At 41.0% G+C, this 26,184-nt stretch overlaps 1 protein-coding gene across 3 annotated transcripts in view; it reads right to left on the reverse strand.

The window, feature by feature from the left end:
- Nucleotides 1-412: 412 nt before the first annotated feature.
- The window catches only part of TEX264 (testis expressed 264, ER-phagy receptor), a 177,418-nt gene continuing 151,646 nt past the window's right edge, over nucleotides 413-26,184 (reverse strand). For all 3 annotated transcript variants that reach the window (XM_070933707.1, XM_070933705.1, XM_070933706.1), the window contains exon 7: nucleotides 413-1,315. In XM_070933707.1, the coding sequence (XP_070789808.1) occupies nucleotides 999-1,315 (317 nt within the window). In that variant the 3' untranslated portion in view covers nucleotides 413-998. The remainder of the gene's footprint in view (nucleotides 1,316-26,184) is intronic.

A 26,184-nucleotide genomic window follows, 5' to 3' on the forward strand; every position in this document is an offset into this window, starting at 1 on the left:
TAATATATAATAACTTTCAGCTGTGGTTCACACACTGGCTCAACTTCTCTATGGTTACTATAGTACCTGAGTCTTTTGAACAGCACTGAACAAATTGATCTTTTCCTACATTCAGTTACTACCGCCTCACAGTAGTGAAGGAATAGTAGTGGCACAGGCAGCTGGGTCATCTACTGGTCATTGGCTTACTTTGCAATTCCTCATTCTCAACAGCCTGCTTCCTGAGACTGCAGAAAAAGGGCTTCAGTAATACTAATAGTGATGGATTTTTCTTTCTGATAGACAATTTCACATAAGAAACTAGAGAAGGAATTTGGTTCCCAAAGATATTAAATGTAACTATCAAGAACTTGGTTTATTTATATCATGGAAACCAAAAAGAGAGAGAAATGGCACCAATAACAGAGGGAAATGGAGCAAAAACATGAGACTAATTGGGATTACACTAACCTGCACATAACCCATTACCTTTCCAAGGGCACTACTGTATTATAATAAGAATTCTTATGCTGCATGATAAAAACACGTAAGAAAGTCTGCACTATTCTCTTTCAATAATAAGTGCTACAGTTCTTTGGTCTTAATAGATGTAGCACCAAATCGAGTGTGCATGTTATAGAAAAGCAGCCAATCGGAGGTCAAACAAGGTAGGATGCAGGAAGAATTTAAAAGATGCTAAAACCAAGGGTAGTCTATGTAAAATCTTGTATTTGCTGGTTCAAACAAAACTCACCACCACCACTGCATCCCATCTCACTTTCAATTTCCTATTGCAGCACACCTCCTTAAATCTGGCTATAAAATGTGATTATATTCATTGTTCTACTGAATATAATTTCCTCTCCTTTATATTACTCTCCAAATATTTGTTTGCAGACAAAATGTAGCAAGCTCTCAACATGGATCAGTAACCAATTTTTTTTGGCTGGACGGAAAAGAATCAAGAACTATTATCAGTTTCTCTTTTCAGTCCCTAAAACGTAAGTAAACAGATAACTTTATTCTTCACCCCTTTTTTCTTCTGGGGCGATAGGCTCCTTGGTCCACTTGACTTGGGCGGTGTCTCGGTCTTCTGCAGAACCAAGGTCACATGACAGACCTGCCATTCCATCACCATTGCCTTCCATGTCCAATTCTTCAAAGGAGGAGCCACTGCCCCCCGATTCACTGTAGCTATGCTCACTCCGATTATCTGCCTCATCTCGACTGTGGCCAGATGCAAAAGGAGATAAGATGGAGGTAGCCACTGAAGTCTCACTGATGTCAGTTGTGGCTTCGAGGCTGACAGAACTTGTCTCACTCATGGTGTCCATACCTTTATTTGAAATTAAAAGAGAAAGTTAATACCAAACGGAAACAATAAATAAATCATCATTCAGTGTCTATAGCAAACATTCACCCTTGCATTTCTCTGAAGGTTGTTTAAATTCTCCAATCATTAAGATTAAAAGACCTCGGTGCCTTCCGCCGTGCCCTTAAAACCCACTTTTTTCAGCAAGCCGGGCTGGCTTAGGAAGAAATTTTTTAAATTTTTAAATGTTTAATTGGTTTGTGGTTTTTTTAAATTTTGGGCCAAATTTATATAGATTTTAATTGTTTTTAATATTTGTATTTCATGTTTTTAATTCTGGCTGTGCACCGCCCTGAGTCCTCAGGGAGAAGGGCGGTATATAAATTGAAAATAAAATAAAAAATAAAAAATAAATAACAACAGTAGTAATCCATTACACTAAAAGGTCTCTAATGTGTCTTCAGTCTCCACTATAAGAACGTTGCTTCTGTGTCCAATTCAACGTATTGGTTGTCAGCTATAAAGCCACCCAGGGCATGGGTCCAGGTTATCTAAGGAACCAGCTTATTCCAATCGGATGAGCCTGCCCCACCCATGCTGGCAGAAGAGGCGTGCTGCGGACCTGTCATTTAAGGAATTCCAGCCATGTCCTATGGTTCTTTATTTATTTGACTTGTCTGCCACACATCTCACCTAGATTACCTTCTGAAATGGAGAGAAGAGTCTTTTTTGCCATGGTGCCTGCCCTCTGGAATGTCCTCCCCCTGCCCCCCGACGTGAGTTCCATACCCTCCCTTCTGGCCTTACAAAAGGGCCTGAAGACCTCTCTCTGCCAACTGCCCTGCAGCCTCAATAGGAGAGTGGCACCTTGGTGGTGGTTAATGGGTTAGTCAGAGCCCACCTCCTCCCCATGTGCACTTTGCTCCCTTCCTTTCGCTCTTGATTAACTGAATTTTAAATGTACGGTTCTTATTTATTGTTTTTATTTATTGTTTCATATGGTATTTTAATTGTATGACTGTAAGATGCCCAGAGTTGCCTCGGTGAGAGATTTAATATACTAAATAATAGCAATAGCTATTAGTAATATAATAGCTATAGGATTTATATACCGCTTCACAGTGCTTTACAGCCTTCTCTAAGCGGTTTACAGAGTCAGTGTATTGCCCCCAACAAACTGGGTCCACATTTTACCCACCTCGGAAGAATGGAAGGCTGAGTCAACCTTGAGCCTGGTGAGATCTGAACTGCCCAATTGCAGGCAACCGGCAGTCAGCAGAAGTAGCCTGCAGTACTGCACTCTAACCACTGTGCCACCGAGGCTCATATTTATAAAATTAATATAAGTAGGAAAACCTCAAACCTTGTCCCATCGTTTTATTTATTTAATTCTTATATAAAATAAAAACATTTCTGGGATCACTTCCTATGAATTCACGATTCTTACACTCAGAATTCTCACTGTATCTATAAGCACAAACCTAAGGATAATCATTCCAGGGGACCAGTAGCTAACAAAAATGATATAATTTTCAGTCAGATATGTGAATGTCAAGATGCTCTAAATTCCCCCAAATTGCGATTACAAAAGTGGCAAATATATCTACGTAAAACTTTTTTTAAATGAAGAACAGAATATGACATATATCTAAAAGAAGATAGGTGCAATTATTGTCCTATGTATTCATACCAAATTTACAGGCAGACAACCACAAATTTAAGACATATCCTGTAAAGGAAGGAAAGAAGGAAGGAAAAAATATTTTAATAAATATTATTAATTAAAAGGGGCGTTGGTCCTACCTGAGACGCACCTTCTCGTTGGGTGGAGACAGCAGCCAGGATGGGTGTGGTCATCTGTTAGGCCGATAGACTGAGCCCATCAAATTTGCTAAGTCCCGCCCTTGTTACCGGGCAAACCCAGCTTTTGGCGAGGGCAAGAAGACAGGCTCGGCGTGTGGGACACCAATAACAGAGCAGAGAATAGAAATAGAACAGAAGTAACAGGGCCAGACTGGTAATAGAGAGGGAGGGTCTGGCTGCTGTCTCCACCCAACGAGAAGGTGCGTCTCAGGTAGGACCAACGCCCCTTCTCCATTGTGGGTGGAGACAGCAGCCAGGATGGGACATACCAAAGATTCACGTCCCTATGATCGGGAGGGACCAGTCTGGTCCGAAGTACCCTCCCCAGCAACCACTCTCTGTAACACTCTACGACCAAAAGCGGCATCTGCCGAGGCAAATTTGTCCAGTTTGTAGTGTAGAATGAACGGAGAAGGCGAAGTCCACGTAGCCGCTCTACATATCTCAAGTAATGAAGCCTGAGTTGCCCATGCTGCCGAAGTCGCAGCGCTTCGGGTAGAATGCGCCGTCAGTCGAGGAGGTCTTGGAAGAGAGCGCAATTCGTATGCCTTGGCTATCGTCTGACGAATCCAACGCCCAATAGTCGGCGAAGAGACCTTGCCTCCCAAGGATACCGGAAGGAAAGAGACAAAGAGGGATTCTGACTTACGGAAAACCGCTGTCCGCTTAATGTAGATCCGCAAGGCCCGCCGAACATCCAAAGAGTGCCACCGCCGTTCAAGTCTGTGAGTCGGACGAGGGCAAAAGTTGGGCAGGACAAGTTCCTGCATGCGATGAAAGGTGGTATTAACTTTAGGTACAAAGGTGGGATCCAAACGGAGAACCACACGATCGGCATGGAACACACAGAGGTCCTCCCGGATTGAAAGAGCAGCCAGTTCGGAAATGCGTCGGGCCGAGGTGATTGCAACCAAAAATGAAACCTTACATGTCAAAAGGCGAAGACTAGTTGTACGCAAAGGCTCGTATGGGGCAGATGTAAGGGAATTAAGAACAACGGAGAGGTCCCAAGTTGGGTACCGGTGCAATACAGGGGGACAGAGGTTTGTAGCCCCACGCAGGAATCGGCGGATCAACGGGTGCTGCGACAAGGAAGATAATGAGCCAAAGGCGAGGACCGATGAAATCGCCGCCACCTGTCTTCTCAATGTGTTGGGAGACAATCCTTTGCGAAGGCCTTCCCGTAAGAAGACTAAAATATCAACAATCGAGGCCCGAAGAGGGGAGATCCCCTTCTCGTCGCACCAGGCACAAAAGGACCTCCAAGTGGCCGAATAAATCCGTTCTGTAGATGGCCTTCTGGACGCTTGAATCACGGTAATTACATCGGCAGGGATGCTGGCCTCCCCAAGCGTAAACCGCTCAAACGCCAAGCGGTCAGACGGAGCCACTGTAAGTCTGGATGTATCAAGGATCCTTGGGTTAGTGCGTCCTGTGGCTGAGGTAACTGCCAAGGTTGGGATATCGACAAGGATACTAGGTCCGCAAACCAGGGTCTGCGAGGCCAGTGCGGGGCGACAAGAATGATCTCCGCCTGCTCCATCAACAACTTGCGAATCACCCGGGCAATTAGGGAAACCGGAGGGAAGGCATATAGAAGCCCGGGTGGCCACGGGGAGCGGAGAGCATCGACGGCCTCTGCCTGAGGCGATGGGAACCGTGAGATGAAGCGAGGCAGCTGAGCGTTGTCCGGTGTGGCAAAGAGGTCCAGCACCGGCATCCCGAAGCGTGTCGTGATCTGTCGGAAGAGACGAGGATTGAGACACCACTCCGCATGATCCAGGCGTCGGCGGCTGAGCCAGTCGGCTTGTAGATTGGTGACACCGGAGATGTGTTCTGCCCGCAACGACGTTAGATGGCTCTCCGACCAGAGTCCCAACCGTAACGCCTCCGACATCAGAGAGAGGGACCGCGTACCCCCCTGGCGGTTGACATGGGCCTTCGCTGTGGTATTGTCCGTGAGGATGAGGACGTGGGAGTTGGAAATGAGACGATGAAAGGCCCGAAGTGCCAGGTAGATTGCCCGCAGTTCCAGCCAGTTGATGGAACGACGGGACTCGGCGGATGTCCAGGCGCCCTGGGTCAGATGACCCAGACAATGAGCACCCCAACCTTGTAGACTGGCATCCGTTGTCACCACCACTCTCTGTGGATCAAAGAAAAAACAACCTCGGGAAATTGCTGGAGACCGCCACCACTTTAAGGACCTAATCACCCTCCTAGGAACGGGGACCCTCCTGGGAGACGTACCCTTGCCCGCCTTTTGCAGGGGTAACAAGAACCATTGAAGTTCCCTAGAGTGCAACTGGGCCCAAGGAACTAATGAGATGGTGGAAATCATCTTACCCAGGAGTCGGGACAGGAGTAGGGGAGAGGAAGAAGAAGACCGTTCAACAGTGGCGACAAGGGATCTCAAACTCTCCTGCCTTTCGTCCGAAAGGAAGACCTTCCCTGCCACCGAATCTATCAGGGCCCCCAAGTGAACCAAACTAGTGGAAGGGACCAACTGACTTTTTTTCAAATTAACTGAAAACCCGTGGGCGGAAAGGGAGTGGAGAGTGAATTGCACGTCGGCAAGAGCTTGTTGGGGAGTAGGAGACAGAATCAGTATGTCGTCAAGATAACATTGAAGTCGAATGGACTTAGCCCTAAGGGAAGCTGCCAAAGCAGCCAGTACCTTGGTAAAGGTACGAGGGGCAGAGGAAAGGCCGAAGGGCATAGCCCGATATTGATAATGGTGGCCCCCGTAACAGAATCTAAGGAATTTCCTGTGGGCAGGAAGGATGGGTATGTGGAGATAGGCCTCTGAGAGGTCTATGGAAGAGAGGAGATCGCCCCTCCTGACACCGTCCAAAATAGATCTAAGGGAGTGCATCTTGAACTTTCGGTACCGGACGTACCGATTGAGTCGTTTGAGGTCCAGAATGGGTCTCCACCCCCCCGAGGACTTGGGAACAAGGAAGACACGGGAGTAAAATCCCGTGCCCCGCTCCAACACAGGAACTGGTTGGATAGCCCTGATCAAAAGAAGGTGTTGAACCGCCAAATCCATAAGGGATCGTCTCTGGATATCATTAGAAAGAGGGCAGCAAACAAAGGACCTCGGAGGGGGGGAGATAAATTCAATGGCCAACCCGGATCGAAGGGTGGCCAGAACCCATTTGTCTGAAGTGGAACCTTCCCAAGCGGGGACGAAAAGAGCCAATCGGCCCCCTATGGGAGGATCCGGGATGCACTTAACGACGGCGACCGGAGAAACGACCTCCTCCCCCTCGAAAGGGCCGTTTGGGCATAAAAGACCTACCTCTGGAAGGTCTGTCCTGAACTCCCCGCTGTCTAGGTTGAAAGTTCCCCTGCGACCTAGAGAAGGGAGAGGAAGTGGAAGGTCCCTCATAGGGACGAGATTGGGGGCGAGACGGGTATGGACGAAATCTGGAATCCCCCCTACGAAAAACAACCGGAAGGAATTTCTTCTTGTCCTTTGTCTCCGAGAGAAAGGGATCGAGGGAGTCCCCGAACAGTTTGGAGCCCGCAAAAGGAACAGACGCCAGGCGCCATTTATGCCTGGCGTCGGCCTGCCAATAGCGTAACCAGACCAATCGGCGCGCAGTAACCGCAGAAGCTAGAGACTTGGCCGCAAAGCGAGCAGTATTCAAGGTCGCGTCCGCTGAAAACTGCGTGGCGGCAATAATCTTGCTTAGATCTTGCCGCACCCGGACGTCCTCCGTAGACAACGACTCTTGTAATTGACGAAGCCATAAGAGAGTCGTTCGATTAAAAAAGGAGGCCGTAGAGGCTGCTCGGATGGCCCAGGAAGCGCTTTGGTGGGCTCGTTGTAACACATGTTCAGCACGGCGCTCCTCGGGACGTAGTCCTTCCTCAGGATCACCTGGAACCGCCGAGTGAGGTAGGAGGGCAGCCACGGGGGTGTCCACAGACGGAACCTGTAGGAGCGAATCTAGATCCGGAGCGATACTAAAGTTCCGACGATCAGTCACTGTAGGCGTCAGCGCAGAAGCCGGCGCAGACCACTGTTTCTTAATAACATCAAGAAACAAAGGAGGAGTGGGGATGGTATCCACCGTCCTGGATGGTTCTGCAAAGAGAGGACTCAAGGTACCTTTCGGGTTCGTAGTGGAAGGCGGCAGCGGTGAAGGAGAACCAAGTTGGGCCGTAGCAATAGCCTTATGTAACAGCGATTTAAACAAGGCCTGGGGAAAAAGGCCCGTAAAGGAGGGCTGCTCAGGAGGAAGGTCCTCATCCTCCGAAAGCTCCAGGTCGTGGGGCTCATCAGTCACCTGGGAAGGAGAACCGCTTGCCATAGAAGAAACAGGGGAGTCCGGAGCGTTGACAGACAACGCGTCATCCAGCTCCCTATTCTCCCTAGCAGGGGAGATGACGGAGCGTACCGAGCCCGCCCTACTAGAGGGCTGAAAATGCGATGCCAAAGATTGTTGAACCGCTGCAGCGATCATCTGTTGTATCTGTTCTGGGGACGGAAAGGAATGATGTTGCGGCCCAGCCGGCACAGCATCTCCAGAAGATGGAGCTGGGGGAGCTTCCGTTGAAGGAGCCACAGTCAGGGGCGTAGAAGAACCCCATAGACCGGTTGTCTCAATGACCGCCGGACAGTCCTGAAGGGAGAGATGGTCCCCTTGTGTAACAGAACCAAGTCCTGTAGAAGTGCGAGGCAAAGCGGATGAAGCCTCGTTGTCAGCCGACTGAACACCGCTGGCCTTGGCGCAGATCTTTTGTAGAACCTTGTCCCTGCGAGCTTCCGCCCGGGAAGGAAGAAGATGAGTAGTCGCCTTACTGCGATGCCGAGGAGGGTCAGAAGGATCCTGCCTGGAAGAAGCTCCAGAAGAGTCGCCCGTTGCAGCCGGGACATCCCCACGATGATGATGATGAGAATCAGAACTCCCCGCCTTTCGGCCATGTTTAGATTTGTGGGAAGCTTTAGGCATGATGATAGAGAGTAGGTGATACAATAACCAGATAATTGCCCAGAACCAAGTACAGTGGATTATCCCCAGAAAGTAACTTTTGGGAGCGCAGAAAAAACTCCACTTGCAATAGCCAAGAATGCTCTGGTGACACTAGGGTGCGCAGGGAGCACCAGTCCCAATCCGTAAAAGGGGACAAGGGCGGGGGGGGGCGCAAAGCCCCACTCCAGAGCACACGTTAAGCAGGCAGTCTGTCTGAGCAGAAGGGGGGGTGGGGGGGCGCGAAGCTCCGCCAGAAGGGATACCCCCAAATAAGGCCGGACAATTAGCTATAATTGATAACAAGGGCCCTGTTACTCGTGAATGGATAGCAGCTTTTAAAACTGTCAGAATGAGACTTCGCGCCAAAAAAGTGCCTCCGCCGCCCAGCGACTCAGGAGGAATGGCGCCTAAGCCGATGGCCCCTCCCAGCTGTCAACGCGGCGAAATAGCCCCAAGGCACACTCAGATAATAGGGAAGCTGGTGGTCGAAGGGAAGAGTCAAGCTGCTTCCCTCGATGCCGTCGGGAGCGTCAAACTCCACCCGAAAACAACAAACGCTGCAAATTAAAGCCAAACGGCAAATAGAAAAAAACGGGGCACTTTGAAATCCAAAATGGCCGCCGGGAGCTTCCAAAGGGGGCGCGAAGCTCCACAGACGGCTAGAAATGCTCCGGGGCCCCTAAACGGCCAGATGGGGGCAGAAAGGGAGCGCGGACACTCCACGAGGGCTCAAGGGCTTCCCCCAATTAAACAGAAAGGAAAGGGAATGTCCTCCCCCCCCCAAGCCACCGGCAAAGCCAGCTACTGGGGAGTGGGAGAAACGACTTACTTTCCTGCTTACTGAAACGCTGTAATCAAAATCCAAAGAAGTCCAGGTCACAATCCAAGTCAAACCAAGAAGACAATAGAAAAACTTTTTTTAGTCAGATAGGCAAGAAGCAGCCAGAAAAGGTAGAAAGGATCAAGAGGATCAGTCCCACACGCCTGTCTAGGCTGACAGACTGAGCCAAAAGCTGGGTTTGCCCGGTAACAAGGGCGGGACTTAGCAAATTTGATGGGCTCAGTCTATCGGCCTAACAGATGACCACACCCATCCTGGCTGCTGTCTCCACCCACAATGGAGAATGCATTGCCTACAAAAATAAAGCACACAATTCATAAACTTGATTGATTCTACCTTTGTATCTAGAATCCCTCTTACTCATGGAAATGCACATAATTACACATAGACAGATTCCTGTTCCTCTTTTCAACAAGAACAGCAAAGGAGGAGCAAGAGGAAAATGTGATGAATATTGAGCAAATACAGTAGATGAAACAACTGAACAAGGAAGGAAATGAAAGAGAATTCTATTCAGACACTATAAATGTAAAATTCTTTTATTGTGTTTCATTCTTGATCACTAATTGGACCCAGCCAGATACAGTAGCTTTTTTAGCAGCAATACTTTTGTTTTTCAACTTCCAAATTTAGTTTACAGTATGATGTTTTGGATGGTTCCCCAACCTAATTACTAATTGGATTTGAGGCTATGTAAGTTTTAGGCAAACTAAGGTTGAGTAAATACTGCTACCTACTTAATGTAGACACTATAAAAAGGATTTTTTTAAAAAAAATAATGCATATTCAAGTCCAATCCAGCAAAAAAGGACTAATACCAAGGGGATAAAGGACTAAAGTAAAGTGTGGTAATGAAAGAATTAGGGGAAAAATATTGTGGAACCCACTTTTCTTAGTGTCCTCTAAGGACATGCTTAGTTTGCTCAATGGTTAATCTAGGGCTATCTGCTGGAAACTGAGGCTGTGATTTCTAGTTTTCCTTTAGATATGAAAGCCAGATGGGTAGCTTCAGATCAGATGCTCTACCTCAGCCCAAGCCACCTCACAGGGTTGTTGTGGAGAAAACAGTAGATGAGAGCATTAAGTATTTAGGCTGCCTTGAGTCGATCAAAAACAAAGGCAGGATATAAATCTAATAAATAATTATATTAAGGTTTAGGGAGTTCAAGGATTTACCTCATCTCTACTGAGAAAAAAATGAGGTGTTAAATTTAATTAAACACCATTTAATAATTAATGTAATACTCTCATCATAATTAATACACAATACAAATGTGTCCTTTATGGCATTAATCCTTCTGATCACTCTTCCAACCTAAGGTTGTTTATCCAAGACTGGCGGGATAATAAATTCAAATTTTGAGGTACTCCATGCTTGAAGTGTAAAAAATGCTATTTGTCAGGCTCTGTATCTTGGTTATGGTATCTCCAATTGTCAATCTAATCCCAGACATCATATTTGGCTCACCCAAATTTTTCTGCTTCAGAGCAAACATCAATGGTAGAGTTCATTTTGATTGCCCCTACTGGAAATTTTCTCAAACAAGTCTCTTTGATTTATTTGAAGATCTAACAAAACCCTGTTAGATACACAAAGGAATACAACAGGGATGTCATCTCTCTTGTTTATTTTGGTCCTTGAAAATACTGAATAGAAACATAAGACACAATGAGAGGACTGGGGAAGTAAAGATTTAAAAAGCAAGTTATAAATTAAGGGCTTTTGCAGATAACTTGGTGGTGGAAAATCCTTTGAACAGAATTAAAATAATAATGGGTAGATTAAAAGAATTTGGTACATTAGCAGATTTCAAGATTAATAAACAGAAGACAATATTAACAAAAATATGAGAACAAAAGCTCAAACAGAATAAATAAAATGGTTTTTAAGACAGAGAAGAAGAATATGGAATGAAATTAGAAAAGGACATGTTAAGATAGGAGAAACTACAAATGTAGTTTCTGGGGAGAATTTCAGTGACAAAAATATAAGTCTTGCTTAGAATGGTGTTTTTGTTTTGGACAATACTTGTTTTGACAACCGATGCATCATTTAAACTGTGGCAGAAGAATATATTTAAATTTGCATGACAGAATAAAAAAACATGAGTTAAATATAAGGTTCTACATGATGCAAAGAAAAAAGGATTGAATCTACCTGATTTGAAGTTGTATTATGCAGGTTGCTATTTGATTTGGATGAAAGAGTAGGTACTGCTGAGAAATAGAAAGCTCTTGGAATCAGGAGGACATGACCTCAGATTTGGGTGGCATGGATCTTTGTGGTACAACAAGGTCAAGGTTAATATGGATTTTAAAAATCATTATGTTAAGCACGTCATATTGAGAATATAGAATAGACATAAACCCAAGTTTGCCCAAGTCACTTTTGCAGCTTTTAGTACAAAAAGCATTTTATAAGAAATAATAAGCAAAAATAAATCACTTATTGTGAGATATTAGAATTTGTCAAGGAGAATGCCAAATAAAATCAAGAGAACTGGTAGCAGAGGAACATAGTTGTCAATTGTTCTCTTATTTATAGTTATTAGAAAGATTTAAAGTAGATAAAAGAGTTTCTGGTTTTGAGCCTTGTAAAACTGGGTTTGAAATGGAAATATGTACAAATATGTACAGTCATGTAATTGCTAAAATGTATAGACATCGGGAACAACTAGCACATATGTGTGAAGGGAACCTTTACCTTTACCTAATAGATGTTTACTGAAATTTGAAATAGAAGAACAAGTAAAAAAAGTGGATTAAAATGTTGGTTTTAAAATAAAGATGGAACAATGGGATAATATATGGCTGAAAGGATTGTAATTTACATTGTTATAATCTTAAAGATAATTTTTATAAAGTGGTGTGCTGTTGATATATGTCACCATGTGTGTAAAACAATTTTTTTAAAAAATCTGGATTCAGATACACACTGATTCTAAGGATTTTAAAGATTAATATAAAAAACCAGATATTTTGCTTTTAGGATTGATGGCCAAAGGTTGGAAAAAAGTCATAAAACTTTGGAGTTTTTACATAACTACTGCAGCAAAATTATTGTATGCATAAAAATGGAAAGATTAAACATTACCCATGATGGAGGAATGGTTGGTGAAAATAATGAAACTTGCTGAACTGCCTAAATTGATATTTTTGATCAAAGCAAAGACATCTACATTTATTGCTAACTGGAAACTCCTTACAGACTATTTGTGTGAAACAGCAAGAAGCTAACTTATGGTTTATGGTTTTGATGATTAGAGTACAAATTATAGAAAGAAGAGAGTTATATTATAGCCATGGAGTAAGAGGTAAATTTATAATTGTATTTGGTGTGAAGAAGATTGGGAGCTATTTCCTTGTATCTTTTTCTTCAATTTTATTTTTACTTTTTTTCCCCTTACCTGAAGTTTCTCTTTGATTTCTTACTTTTTCTTTTTCTTTTCTTTGTCTTAGTTTATATTAGCTTCCCTTTCAAAAATGGACAGACAGACAGACAGACAGACAGATATAGATAGATATAAATGGAATTCCACCCAAAATGGCATAAGAGAGAAAAATGGTTGGACATGCATTCTATGATATCTAATCTAAAAAAATAAAAAGATTTATGTTAAAAACCAAAGACTGCAGTCTGAATTTCCTCCATAACAGTAACTAATATTCCCTAAAGAAACCATCTAAAACACAAACATGATTAAAAAGAGGACTTGGGTGGAAAATTTTCTTTTGATATGGTTGAACAATTCCTGAATTGTAAGATGGAAAACTTCCATTGGCAGCCATGAATGTATCTTTGATCTACATGAAAGGAATTGTATCTACTTCATATTGGAAAAAATAAGTTACAGGCTTACCCCGCAGGGATATGAAAATATTTTCAAGCATCCCATGCATACTAATATATTAGTATCTACCGGCTCAGGTCTTCTTCAGAATAGTTCTCATCTTCTGAAAAAGGAGCACTTTATTTTTGTTCCTTATGGTATGTATGTATTGTAGCTCTTGGCAGATTTGACATGGGAATTCAGTAATAAATAAATAAACCGGGACAGAATACTTCATTAGAACAATTTGCTTCCTGAAAACAGTGCAGTGTTTAGACGCATACTGGAGAAATATGACCTTCACAGAGGAACACTCTTAGATTTAGAAAGCATCCTTTGTTAATATATATAAATGAACTAGACAACCCATGATCTATTGAGTCATCTTTCTTTTAATGTATAATACAGGCTACTGTCATTTCTCCTCCCCTAACAACCCACAGCAGACTCCTAGTGAAGCCTCTTCCTCCTCCTCTTCCTCAGCTGATTCATAGAACTGTAGGCCACTTTGCTGGGGGGAGGAGAAACAAAGGGAACTGCAGACCACATGGAAAACTGAAGCCCCGCTCCCCATCCCAACATGTTTCCAAAGGCCCCTCCCTTCAGACAGAAAGAGGGCTTACCTGTCAACTGCTGATGTCCCCCAGCCAACCCTACCTCATAGCAGGCAGCCAAGTCACTCCCTCGCCCTTCCCTTGCTGCCCAGAGCCATTAAGAGATTTCAAATGTTAGCCTCAGTTCCAAAGCAGCAATCACTGCTCAATTGTGCAGCTTTACTGCCAGCTGATTGGGCACAGGGGGCCAGAAAGAGATGGGTAGAGATGTGTCTCTCCCACCTTCCCTTGCACCACACCACCTGTGGGTTTCTGGGAAATATAGTATAGCAGTGAATTGGCCGCAACTTGGCCAAATTTCAACCCCACAGGAGTAATGGGTCCTGGGTTTTGAACTTATTCTGTAAGTTAGCGGATTTAAATTACCTTGGTTCAAAGATTATTGCCCTATGATGCACTGTTTTGTGCTACTGAAGGTTACAAACAGACTGACAGACAGGAGAGTTTTAGTAGTACATAGATACAGCCATATTCTTGGCCCTTCTGAACTTTCAATTAGCTCCTTGATCTAGTAACCCTTTGGAAACAGTTCTTTGTGTATGACTGTAAAAGACCTCTTTGATTAATTTATATTGGGTTTTAGTAGCTCTGAGCTATTTTTGTTTGCTCTTCACATTTTTCATTTGAAAATAAAAGACTCCTTAATGTTAGAAAGTAAGAAATGGCCTAGAGACCTGACTGGTTTCAAATGATGCTTCATTCAGTCCTTGTATGTTTTGGGGACATTACATCCAGCTCTTTGCACTTCCACAAAAGAGACAAGAAACTATCCCTTCCAGCACTTTTGTCCCTAATCATGAGTTACATATGGGGAACAAAAACTTTGTATTTTGGGAACACAGTGTGCCTAAAGCTTAGTGCATGCTCATTTTGTCAACAGGCCCAAGAAGAAGTTCAAATATTTGATGAAAAATTGTCTGCTCCTTTTACTTTAGACTTTTGATGATGTTGTAACTCATGGAGTAAAGTCCTTGTTTGTGTTTCAACTGACAGACAGCCAGCACCGTTATCTGTCTATATGAATGGTACGTAGATATATTTCCTTCTTACTGGATTAAATGAGGTCAGACAAGGACAAAGATTGAAGATCACAGTACTTTTTTTAAGTGTATATAATTTATATAGCAATATACATTAATGGTTTCTTTAGGAGAGCTGTCAGACAGCTCATAACACATTCTGCATTCAGTAGTTCTAAAGTTCAAGCCATGACATTTTTAATTAAACCAATTTTTGGTAGTGTAGTTGGGAAACCCTGTATCTGAGATCTTTAGAGTTGATATATATTCCATCAAGGAGACATTGGTGGCCTCCATAAAGCTTCTCTCTCATCTGATAATGTATGAAAAACACAGCACCACCATCGTGCTGTTTAGGTATGCAGTGCAGATTAAGAATCCAGATAGCCATTTATTTTCTTCCATGGTTCAAATATTCATTCTGACGTATCTTCAACTAATTATTTACTCTCTAATTTGGTGTAATTTTCCAGCAATTTTGGGGGAACTACAGTATACGATAATTTCATTTATAATTGCAACAATCCCTATTTGATATATGATCACTGACAGTCCTGGAATTTCAACCATGTGTTCTTTTGCCTGGAAAGTAAGTTATGAAAGTTGCCAGAGATAGGCAAAAGGAGAAGTATACAAAACAGCAAAGTATATAGATTTATTTGCTGAATAATTTCCTTCTGAGAAGTGATCTTCCCCTCCCCAAAAATACATTCTAATGCATATTACGTATAAAGGTTCCAATCCCAGACTGGGTACTTTCTCCAACAGGCACAATGACAAAAGCTGCAAGATCAATAGAAGTGGAAGCTCATTCTCCACAGACCTTCCTATGATGCCTCTTTTATTTTTTGGAGAGGATAATTTTAAATGGCAAGATTAAAAAAAAAAATGAGGCAAAGTAAAAGGACTTGATTTCCCTTTTCTGTACTTGCAGTGAACCTAATGCAGATAAGGCTGATGCGTGCATAAGAGTAGAATACCTAAACAAGGCTGAAGGAAGTATGACCTTCCTTCTGGATTGCAATGCAAAATTGCAAAAGGTTCTCAGGGGTTCGGAATGGTGGAACAGAGGAGCACCATTTCAGAGGTGATGGATCCAAAAAGAAAGGAAACCCGTAGAAGGGAATGAGAGAAGGGAATTATGCCTTTTCTTTGGCTTTCGTACACAGAATCATTTGCCTTTTCATTCATGAGCACAAAACTGTCATTTGCCTAAATGAAATCTTCAGTATTTCTCCGCACAACTGTCATATGAAGCTGGCAGGATTGTTTCCAAACAAGTTTCTCACAGGTAATTTTTGCCCAAGGGGACAAGTACATGCAAACTTCAGCAAAGCCTGAAAGAGGAAATAAGGGATAAGAAAAGTAGAAACCGAAGCACAAGACAGACAGTGCATTTTCACATTCTCTTGAGAAGGAGGATGAGCTCAGGACTTCTTGCCTGGGGTTATGGTGTCTTACAAGCTATCAAGTACTGAAATGTTTGCCAATCAACAGCACTCTTGTCAAAGTTGGTCTGACACCCTGTGAAGATCATGTAATGGTCCACGTAGTCTTGCAAGCAAAAGAATTTTTTTTTTCAAAAATATCAGTGTCTGCTCATGTCAACATCCTATGTGTTACAAATACTAAATAGACCACCCTTGCAATGAAACCACATTATTCTGAATTAATAAACACTCAAAATGTTGTGTTTTGATGCTTTTACCTATATTATATTCACTGCAACTAGAACATGAAAAATCAAAGGAAGAGACACAGATGTTGTACTTCTCCAACAAAGATTGGTTTTAGTATTTTTGCTGTCAACAGAAAAATGTACTCATATTGGAACAGCTAAAACCTGGGAAAGGCTTGAGGCTGAGAAGTGCAGAGGAAGTTTGGAGTGGGGAGAGGTAGTATGCAGGAGAAAATTATGGCACTAGAAGCAGAGGGAAGTATGGGGGAGATGAGGGTCAGGTAAGGAAGAGAGATTTGAAATATGTGCCCAGTCTTTGCTTCTGGGTCCAGGATCTCTACTCAGGAACCAAGTAGCTAAATTGCTAGTGGTCTTGGGCTCAGACTGAAGTTGTTAAAACCAATACTGCCTGTAATATATATCTATCCTCAACAATGTTTAACCATCTGGCCTGTCAAGAATGTATCACCAACACCAGGCTGAACAAGGATGGGGCAGATCTTTGGGCAGCTCTAGCATGTTCCTGGCTGGAGAAAGTTAGGAGTGGGACTATTTAAGATGTGCCTAGTCAGATTTTGAGCGCTGCATCTCACTGGCAAAAGAGGTGAAGTACTGCATGGATACTTTGTCAAGAGACCTTCATGGTTTTAACAACAACATTAGAAAACTACAACTCTCTTCCTCAAACTCCTCTTCATCACATCTCACCCATTGTTATGATAGCTACATAGTTTGTTTCATATACTATCTCAGTCTTTGCCTCAGAAGTTACATGAAATTTGCTCCTTAATTGCTCTGTATTTGTAATAATGTCACAAAAACAACTAAAAAAACCCTTAAATAATGTGTGTACATATGTCAAATTAGAAGACGTCCAAGAATTGCTATGATGGTGAAATCTGAGATGATAAAAATGTCCTTGGAAGCCATTCATCATTTTTAATTCTGAAGTTACCTTGAATTATTGATTATGAATATAAAAGGAATATTTTTAATTTTGAAGAGAATTAATATTGCATTGTAACATTACAACTGTTGCATTATTACATGGAACTAATAATGTTATGGTAAATGAAATTAATCTTTTTTTCTATTTTATTATATTGTTATAATATAAATTGTATTGTTTCAATACAGTGATTTTTATAAGAAGTGATTAGTGATTAATAACATTCTATTATTTAACTAGCTTGAGTACTAAACATAGAAAAAGGAAAGAAAAAAATGTATCAATATTAATAAGCATTTATGATGTCAATATTATAGGCATAGATTTGGCTTTTTCATCCTGTTATATAATATAGTATCATATTAAAAAAGAACCACTGCAACCCACATGAAAGTATAAGTTATATGGTTTTAAACTAATTACTTAATGTTAAACTTTCTACTGATTTGTTTATGTATGTGTGTATACACAAAGTTACACGAACTTGTAACACATACACACACACAAAACCTGTCTGTCTGTCTGTCTGTCTATCTTAATAAAAGGAAAAAAGAAGATGCAAACTGAAGAAAGTTTAAAATACCTAAAAATTAAACAAGAAGAAAGAGAAAAGGACAGTAACAGCTAAATAATTGGCAGCTGTGTCTTCACATTGTTATGTATATAATAACAATGGCTATTGGTTTCTGAGTCCCAGCTTTGTATATATTTGTTAATTGTGATTTTTGTGGACATTCAGGCTCCTTAGAAGCCACTGTAAGCGGTTATATTCACTATGCTTTGGGATATTTTTTATTTATGGGGATTATTCTTGTTGAGTTTAGGAGGGGAAACACCACCTTCCTCAAGGATGGATTCAGCAATGTTATCACGCAGATGCAGCAGGGAGACTGGTACACTGGCAGCAATCTCAACTGATCTGTAAGGAAGACCAATGTAACAAACCAAGTCACCTACAGAGCAGTACCTTGAAATACCTGCCACAGTGTCACGGATACTCATAACTATTCTTATCGGTTATCCCCTGGGATCTTGGCTGTTCCACATTTAAAATTCAGGCAACACATTTCCAAGAGGCGGGCACCTCCCTCCATACCCATCCAGGGTCTATAAAGTAATACAAAGTGTTGGTTATCATCTCTAAAGCCCAAACTGTTTTGGCTATCACATACCTCCAGGACTGTCTTTCCCAGCGAACCTCAACCTATTTTGTGCATCTTTTTAGGGAGAGATGCTGAGGGCTCACACCCTACCGTACATGAAGTAAAGGGACCATGGGGTCTAATGACACTCATTCTCTGTGGTTGCTCACATACTTTGGAACATTTTGCCTCTTAAAGTAGCTGTTAATTTTTAGATTCTTAATTCAATTTTTTATGAATCAATAATTGATATATGTAGGTGCTCTTACAGTTACAGTAGTGCTTCATATTGTTTGGAACAGGTAAAAGTCTGCAACTCCTTGGTATTGCTGCATCTCTGTTGGATGAAGGATGGAGGCTGCATCCTTATGGAAGGGCAGGTAAGTGCTATATTCATGCCACCTGCACTCTCTGAAGCTCTTTTCCCTTCCAATCAAATGCGCTACACAGCTCTGTTAGTTTCAAATGGAGTTCTTCAAGAAACTCATATGAAAAGGTAATTTAAAATAATTGTCAAATCCAATCTAAGCATCTGGCAGTATAATTCAAAAAGAGACAAAATACAAAGATAGTATATTTTTACATTATGGTTATTAGAGATCAGGGCAAATAATTGTTATGCAAAAGTTCTCAAGGCCCTGAGAAATGCTTCTTTAACCAGTTTTGGTCTGTTTGCACTTTTTTTTTTTTTTTGTATTTACATTCTGCAGCCATGACATTTTGTCTGTATAATTGGGGGGGGGGGGGGAATAAAAATTTAATTGGATGGCAAATTGCAAAGGACTTAGTGAACAACTGATACTGAGTGGATCTTGTGCAGCACTTGCAAGCATTACAGATATGGATTTTTATTTATTTGTTTATTATATTTGTTCCAACCCAATCAGGTAAACCAAAGTAAAAATAACAGCAAAAACAACCACTTGCCACATAAATTATGCAAAATTATTGCCTGCTTGGTGTTCATCTATATACATAGATACATAATGCATAGATGAATACCCACCAGGCAACCAAGTGGAGCTGAACGCTAATTAAGGTTTTAACAATGTTCCAAAATAAATAAGGTTCCGTAATATGTGGGGCTCAAAGAGAAAACCTTCCCCCATGTCTAAATTTCAAGTCCCCCACTTCTCATCATAAGGAGGAGAGTTCTCAGGAAATCTTATTGAGATGACCAGACCAGGCAGAGAGAGAGAGCTGACTTAGACCAGAAGGTGCCAATACATTATAGTGCAACACTGTAAATTAGTAAGCAATAACTATGAATTTGACTTGAGCCTTGCAATTGACCGAAAACCGGTATATCAATCTCAGGATTAATATTACTATGCAATGACTGGGTTGTTCCACCAGGCTAACAGCAATATTATTGATCAATTAAAAATTCCAAGTCATTTCTGAAGGTTGCCCCACATGGAATACACTACAATATTCCAAGCACAGGGTGATCAGGTTATGAATCACTATTGCCAGGCATCCTGGTCTAAATAGGGCTGCCACTTTACACCAATCAAGGTTGAGCAAAGGCTCCATGGCTTCGTCAGCCGTGTCAGTCCAGAAGAATTACCAAATTATGACTTATTTCTTTGGAAAATAAGCAAACTCATCCAGAGTGTCTATTAGGACTACTGGTAGAGGAATACTCCACTGTTTATTGACAATAGAAACTCAGCTTTGGACAGATTTGAGCTTGCTTTGCCCCGTCTTGATCCTGAAAGCCTCCAGACACTGGTACACAATGTTTGTGACATTTCCAGATGGATCTATGATGGTGATCTATACTTGGGTATCATTGTCATATTGATGACATTTTACCCCAAACTGGCAGGTGTCCTTGCCCAGTGACTCTGTACAGATGTTATATCATATAGGAGAAAGCACCAAATCATGGAACGCTGTTACTCGCTGGAACCGCCTGCTGAAGTAGGAAAGAACTATTGTAAAATGATGCCCCCAAATTCCAACCCTTGCAAATGATCCAGAAGAATACAATGGTTAATATTAGCAAATATCAGTAATAAGAATCAGATTGTTATATCTTTATTCTATTAGATGTACCTAAACAAGCTATTAGAAAGTTGTGGCAAATAGCCCTTAAATCTATTTATTTCCTAACTGTTCTGAATGCAAATAGGAATATGGCAGAGGATTTTAAATTTGATGTTATATGCTCCATTTTAATGTGATTTCTTATTTTCCATTGCACTCAAGATAGTTTAGGCATGAACAAGGGAAATTGCAATTTTCTTGGATGGTCTTTTGTAGGTCTTGGAAAGAGGGAATGTGCCCTCTTGATCCTATCAGACATTTCAGCCTCCTTGAGTGCAGTTTGGTATCCTTCTTGACAGTATGCAAAGGTTAGGACTTAGAAGCACTACATTGCAATGACTCCACTCCCTCCTAAGCAGGCCATTCCAACTGCTATTGGACTGGGGAAGAATGATCGTACTTATGGTTACTCCATTGCAGATTTTCACAGGGCTGTTTAATATCTACATGAAGTTTCTGGGGGATACAATCCGTCAATATGGAATGATAATACCCATCTGCACACCTCCACCCCAAGATAACATGGGAATCACCAAGAGATCCAATAGAATCATGTATGGAGCGCACAGATACACACAAAACCAATGCATCAATGTTTCAGTGAAGTTCATCAAGCAGAGTGCTCTATGCTGTTTCTGTCCCATGACTAGGTTTTAAACTTTACTGGCATAGATTTAGACCATCAATCATATCTAGGATTGTTTATTTTGATAACTGTTCAAGAAAAATGTTATACACTAAGCCAAAACCTAACACAAACTCTAGATAACATAGTTTTAAGCTAGGGTTAGTGATAAAAGATTCCTCCAATATTCCCAGAATGTATCTTTGATATCACTGCTATAGAAATATGCCCTGGAGCCATAGCAGTTTTGATGAGATTGGGATGATATCTAGTATACCTGATGAGGATGAAACAGTTCAAAAATTCTGAAAATGTGAACAAGTGTTCAATTATATAACCTTTGCCAAGGCACAACACAAAGAAAGAATTGCCATCCACAAAGAAGGAATTGCCATCTATTGGTTATACTATAATTCCATAAAGTAAACTTTCACAGAAAAGTATGGAAACATCCATATACGCAAGGTAGGAAGACATGTTCTATTCTGTTTTCCTAACAATTTTACTCACTGAAATAAATTGTGCAACAATTTAAAAGCAAATAAATAAATAAATAAATCCTGAAGGTCTTTGGAAAACACTTGTTATGTGTTTATAGAAGTGTAAAGAAGAATGTGCATGTTGGTAAACAGAAACTGAAAGGAAACTGAGGAAAAAGGCAGAAACAGCAGAAGCAGAAGCATATGCACCCAGTGAGGTGCTTCCCATTCAAAAATCTGTCTCAGTAGTAGAAGGTTGTAGTATGGGTCAATGTGCAAATCCATTATCCAGAGTGACACAAACAAAACATTCTGATTAGTAACAATGATACCGTTCACAAACAATTCAGATTGAGCCAAATGTGGACATCACCAAGGAGAATGTTTATTTAGGCAAATTGCCTTCAATGTGAATTACATCCGGAGTCCTCAGTGATGTCATCACATAATCAAATCTTCTTAAATGTAGAACATTATTTATAGAGAAAAAAGCTTTCTTCCAAACATTGAGGCTTCTGCCATCTGTAGTGCCAACAGACACACAATTTGACTGTTACCTCTGAATGCCAAATATTAGGAGACACAGATTGCTTGAAAGTATTCTATGAATGGTTTCATGATCCTTTCAATTCCCTCTCCCCCACTTCCACTACAATTCTCCCAAAACTCACCCCTATCATTTTGGAGAAGGGATGCATTACATATGCTCCCTGGTTTGACCAACTGTTAGCCTGTTAACATGGCTTGAAACTGAGGGCAAGATAAGACCAACAGGTTGAAATGGAACAAAATTAAGACTCAGGAGGAGGCAGAGGAATTTCCTGCTGTTAAGAGCTGTTAAGCAGTGGAACATTTGTTTGAAACAAGAGCAAACACCTCATGCTGGATGTTTTCAATGGGGACTGGATGACCATCTGTTTCATGGCTATTGGCCCTGAGCAGGAGTCTGGATTAGATGCCCTTCGAATTCATCTATTCTATGATTCTGTACAGATTTATCACCTCTGAAACATTCCTCTTTGTTGTTCTGCAATGTTTCATGTTTAACTAAACCAAAACGCATTTTAGAGCATGGTGTGTGTGTGTGTGTGTGTGTGTGTGTGTGTGTGTGTGTGTGTGTGTGTATGTGTGTGGAAGAATACAGCACTTGTCTAGAAAACTTTAAGACAGTTCATTATTCAAATGGTAGCTGCAGAATGAAGCCACACAATCCAGGAAAAGATATAGCTGCTTTTAAACTTGCACACACAAGTGCTACATTTATCTCCCAGGCTGCTCTACAGCATCTCTTTGGTATTCATATTTTATTCTGCTCCCATAAATTATTTTTTATTAAATTGAAACACCTCCCCCCTCTTTTCTTAGGAATTTCAGAATCAAAGAACGTATACATTCAGAGGGATCTTAAAAATTATCAAGGTTATGCTTGATAACCCTCTGGACTGTGCAGGAATCTATCCTCTATCATCCCCAACATAGGTGGTCATCCATCCTTTCCTTCCAACAAAGGAGAACCCAGCATCTCCTGAGGAATTAGTGCCCATTGCAGAAGTGGGGCCAATGATGACATGTGTAAAATAACAATCAGGCAAATGCAAATGCTATGATTTACGTACTTGTATCAGACATTCTGAGGTAAGTACATACTGTTGCATTTGCGTGATTATGTCATTAAGGTGTGTGTACCTGTTTTGGCTTTGCTGAGGTCATCAGTGTCCTAACAGCCCCAGAGGCTGTTCCACTGTTGGTCAGTTCTTACCATGGCAACTTCTTTCTAACATCCAACTGAAATCTGCTTGCTTGTTATTTATATCCATTGTTTTTTGTTTCATCTTCTTGTGACAGCCGTTCAGATATTTGAAGAAATATCTAAGGAATTGCAGCACCACAAGGCACATAAAAACACTCCCTCACACAGAGAAATAGCTGTCATATTCTCTCCTCCTCTTTTTAAAAAGAGAAACTGACAACAAATGAAAATAGATTTTTTTTAAAAAAAAACATATAAACAGCTTCACTTTCCTTTGCTAGGCTTGTGAAGCCTCAGATTCTAGTCCATCCTCAGCTTTGGAAGCTTACTAGATGACTTTGGACCAGTTATATTCTTTTAACCCAACTTCTTGTTGCAGGAAAAGTTGTTAGGAAAAATGCAGTGTACACCATTCTCAGCTTCTGAAGGAAAAACAGGTTATAAATCTAAAAAATAAACCAATGAAGAGAAAAAACACAGAGAGAATATTCTGCATAGAAGGAAGGAAACAGTGAGAGCTGTACCCAGAAGCATTTACACCAGAAATCAAATTTCCTAGCAAAAATCCTTCTTAGCTTTAAAAGGTTCTTAATCAGGACACCATGTAAGTGAACTACCCAGTGATGCACAAAAAGAATAGGTGTGTAACAAAAACATGGTGAGAAGTAGCGAGGTTATGGAACGACTTGACATATGTGGAACACCAGTAGGGTAGCACAATAGCACAAACCACTCAACAGAACAATATTCTTTACCATTGTGAAGAAAGTTTCTATGCAGACAAAGATGTTATTACTTTTGCAAAACTCCACACTCCTATACAATGGAAAGATAAATACTAGTAAATACCTCTCCTGTGTAACATGCAATCATTGTCATCCCGCTAAGCAAGTCTTGAGTGAGGTGAAAGTAGATACAATTATTCAAGAAAAAAATACACCAGATTGAAAAGCATAGTTTGTTGTAATAGTTTCATCGAAAATTATTTTGAATTTGCTTACTAATTTTCCCATTTTATTAATTTTAATTCTGAGATATTTTTTAAATTCTCCCCATGTTATAATCTCTGCATCTCAACTTACCTTTTGTGTCATATATCTGGAAATCTAAAACATTTACATGTTTTATAACTGAATCAGTCTTTTTAAATGTCCTGATGTGAAGGCTCAGTTTATTTTAACTGCTAACAAAGCAACAGGAAAAATAACCATTAACCACAATTTAAGATGTTAACTATAAGGAAGACTATTATGAAAGTTAACAAGCAGTATCACGCAGTGAGAAATGAAACCAGATTTAAGGCCACAGTGGTTGTATTTCACATTCTAAGTTTGCAATATATGTGAATATACTTGTTATCTGAAATAATGAAGAAATGAACAAATTTAAATACTAAACTTGGAAATCTTGAAATCATGTAAGTTTTGCAGGGGCCAAACGTCCATAGCAATCCTGCAATTCTCAGCCAAAGCAAGCAATGTTATTCAGAGCACAGACAAGAAGTAAGCAATAGTAGGTAAGAAATTAAGGCCATGCAATAAGAAAATGAAACATAAAGACAAGTGTCTATATCAGCACCATTCATGATATCTTCCTATGACTTTCTGCCTTTGTTTCCACTGTGTTCATTGTATCCATACATAGTTTCATTCATCACTTTTTTTTTATGCTCCATATCTCTCTCTCTGAGGATCAATTTAATCTATCCAAGACTTTCTTGATGTTCTCCTTCCTCTGAAGCCATTCACTCTTCCATATATTTTTTGCAACTCAATCCTTATTTGTTCTCTCTAGAGCAAACTCAATTTCATTGAGGGCCGCATCAGGGTTGTGTTTGGCCTGGGAGGGGCAAGGTGGCCATGGCCAGGGTGGGCATGGCCAGCTTGACGTCATTCATGTCGGGGGCACCTGTTGTGGCCCGAGTGCTCTGCCAGTGAAAACGGGCTCCCGATCAAGCTCCGTTTTCAGCTGCGACAGCCTCCTGCAACCCTCTGCCCGCTGGCAGAGGCACCGCGGGCTGGTCCTTTGCTGTTTCCAGGGCAGCCCGGTGGGCCAGATCTAAGCACCCTGTGGACCAGATTCGGCCTGCGGCCTTGAGTTTGACACCCCTGCTCTAGGCAATCAAATTTCCAAGTATTTCTTGAATACTGGTTACTCACTTTTGTATTAAATTCACATTTATTTAGATCCATTCAGTTTTTACCATATCTCATCTTGTTTTACCTCACACACTTAAGTAACTCATTTCCTCTACACTGAATTTATTTTTATATTTGTACTTACATTTGTACTTACATGTGAAATTTTCACTTGTAATTACAGCCAATTTCAGTTTTTTTGACAAAAGATTAATTTCCTGCAGAAAATCATATACTACATACTATTTTTATAAGAAACTTCATTTGCACTTAACGTTTTTCTATCTTTAATGAATAGTCTACCTAACTATAGAAACTCGTTTACTTGGTCTAGTTTTTCACCATTTATGTATAACTTGCAATCATTCAGTCCATTTTCTCTATTATACACAACCTGATACATTAGATGTGTTTGATATATTTTTGACATCTATTTCTTTGCATCATACAATCTAGAAAACATTTGCTGCATATTATTTGAAATAGAATAGCAAAGAACTACATAGACAAATCTTCCTACATTCACCTATCATCACATCTGTACGATCAACTACAAACATTCCTTGTATGTTTATCTATCAGTATCTTAAACAACCAAGAGGGCATCACACATCCTTGTCTTGCTTCTCGCTTAATGATGATTCACTGGCTAAACATTTACTTACTCTCATGGGTCCTTTACTTCCATTATATATCACTCTTACAACACTGATAAAAGAGAATATTTGTAGCTTAGGGTTAAATTGTGGGGGCCTTGATGCTCTCTGAGCTTAGAGGTTTTCTTGTAGACATTTCATTACCAAACTAAGTAACATCATCAGTGCTAGTAGGAAGTGGGGTTTGCTTTCAATTTATATTCTAGTGGCTTGTCCTGTCAGTGTTAGTGGGAGTGGTCTTGGTGGTTCTTTGGTTGGCCTGTTTATTATTT

This window comes from Pituophis catenifer, unplaced genomic scaffold (genome assembly GCF_029215685.1).
Source record: "Pituophis catenifer annectens isolate HBS135680 unplaced genomic scaffold, rPitCat1.0.hap2 SCAF_2, whole genome shotgun sequence".
Classification (NCBI taxonomy): domain Eukaryota; kingdom Metazoa; phylum Chordata; class Lepidosauria; order Squamata; family Colubridae; genus Pituophis; species Pituophis catenifer.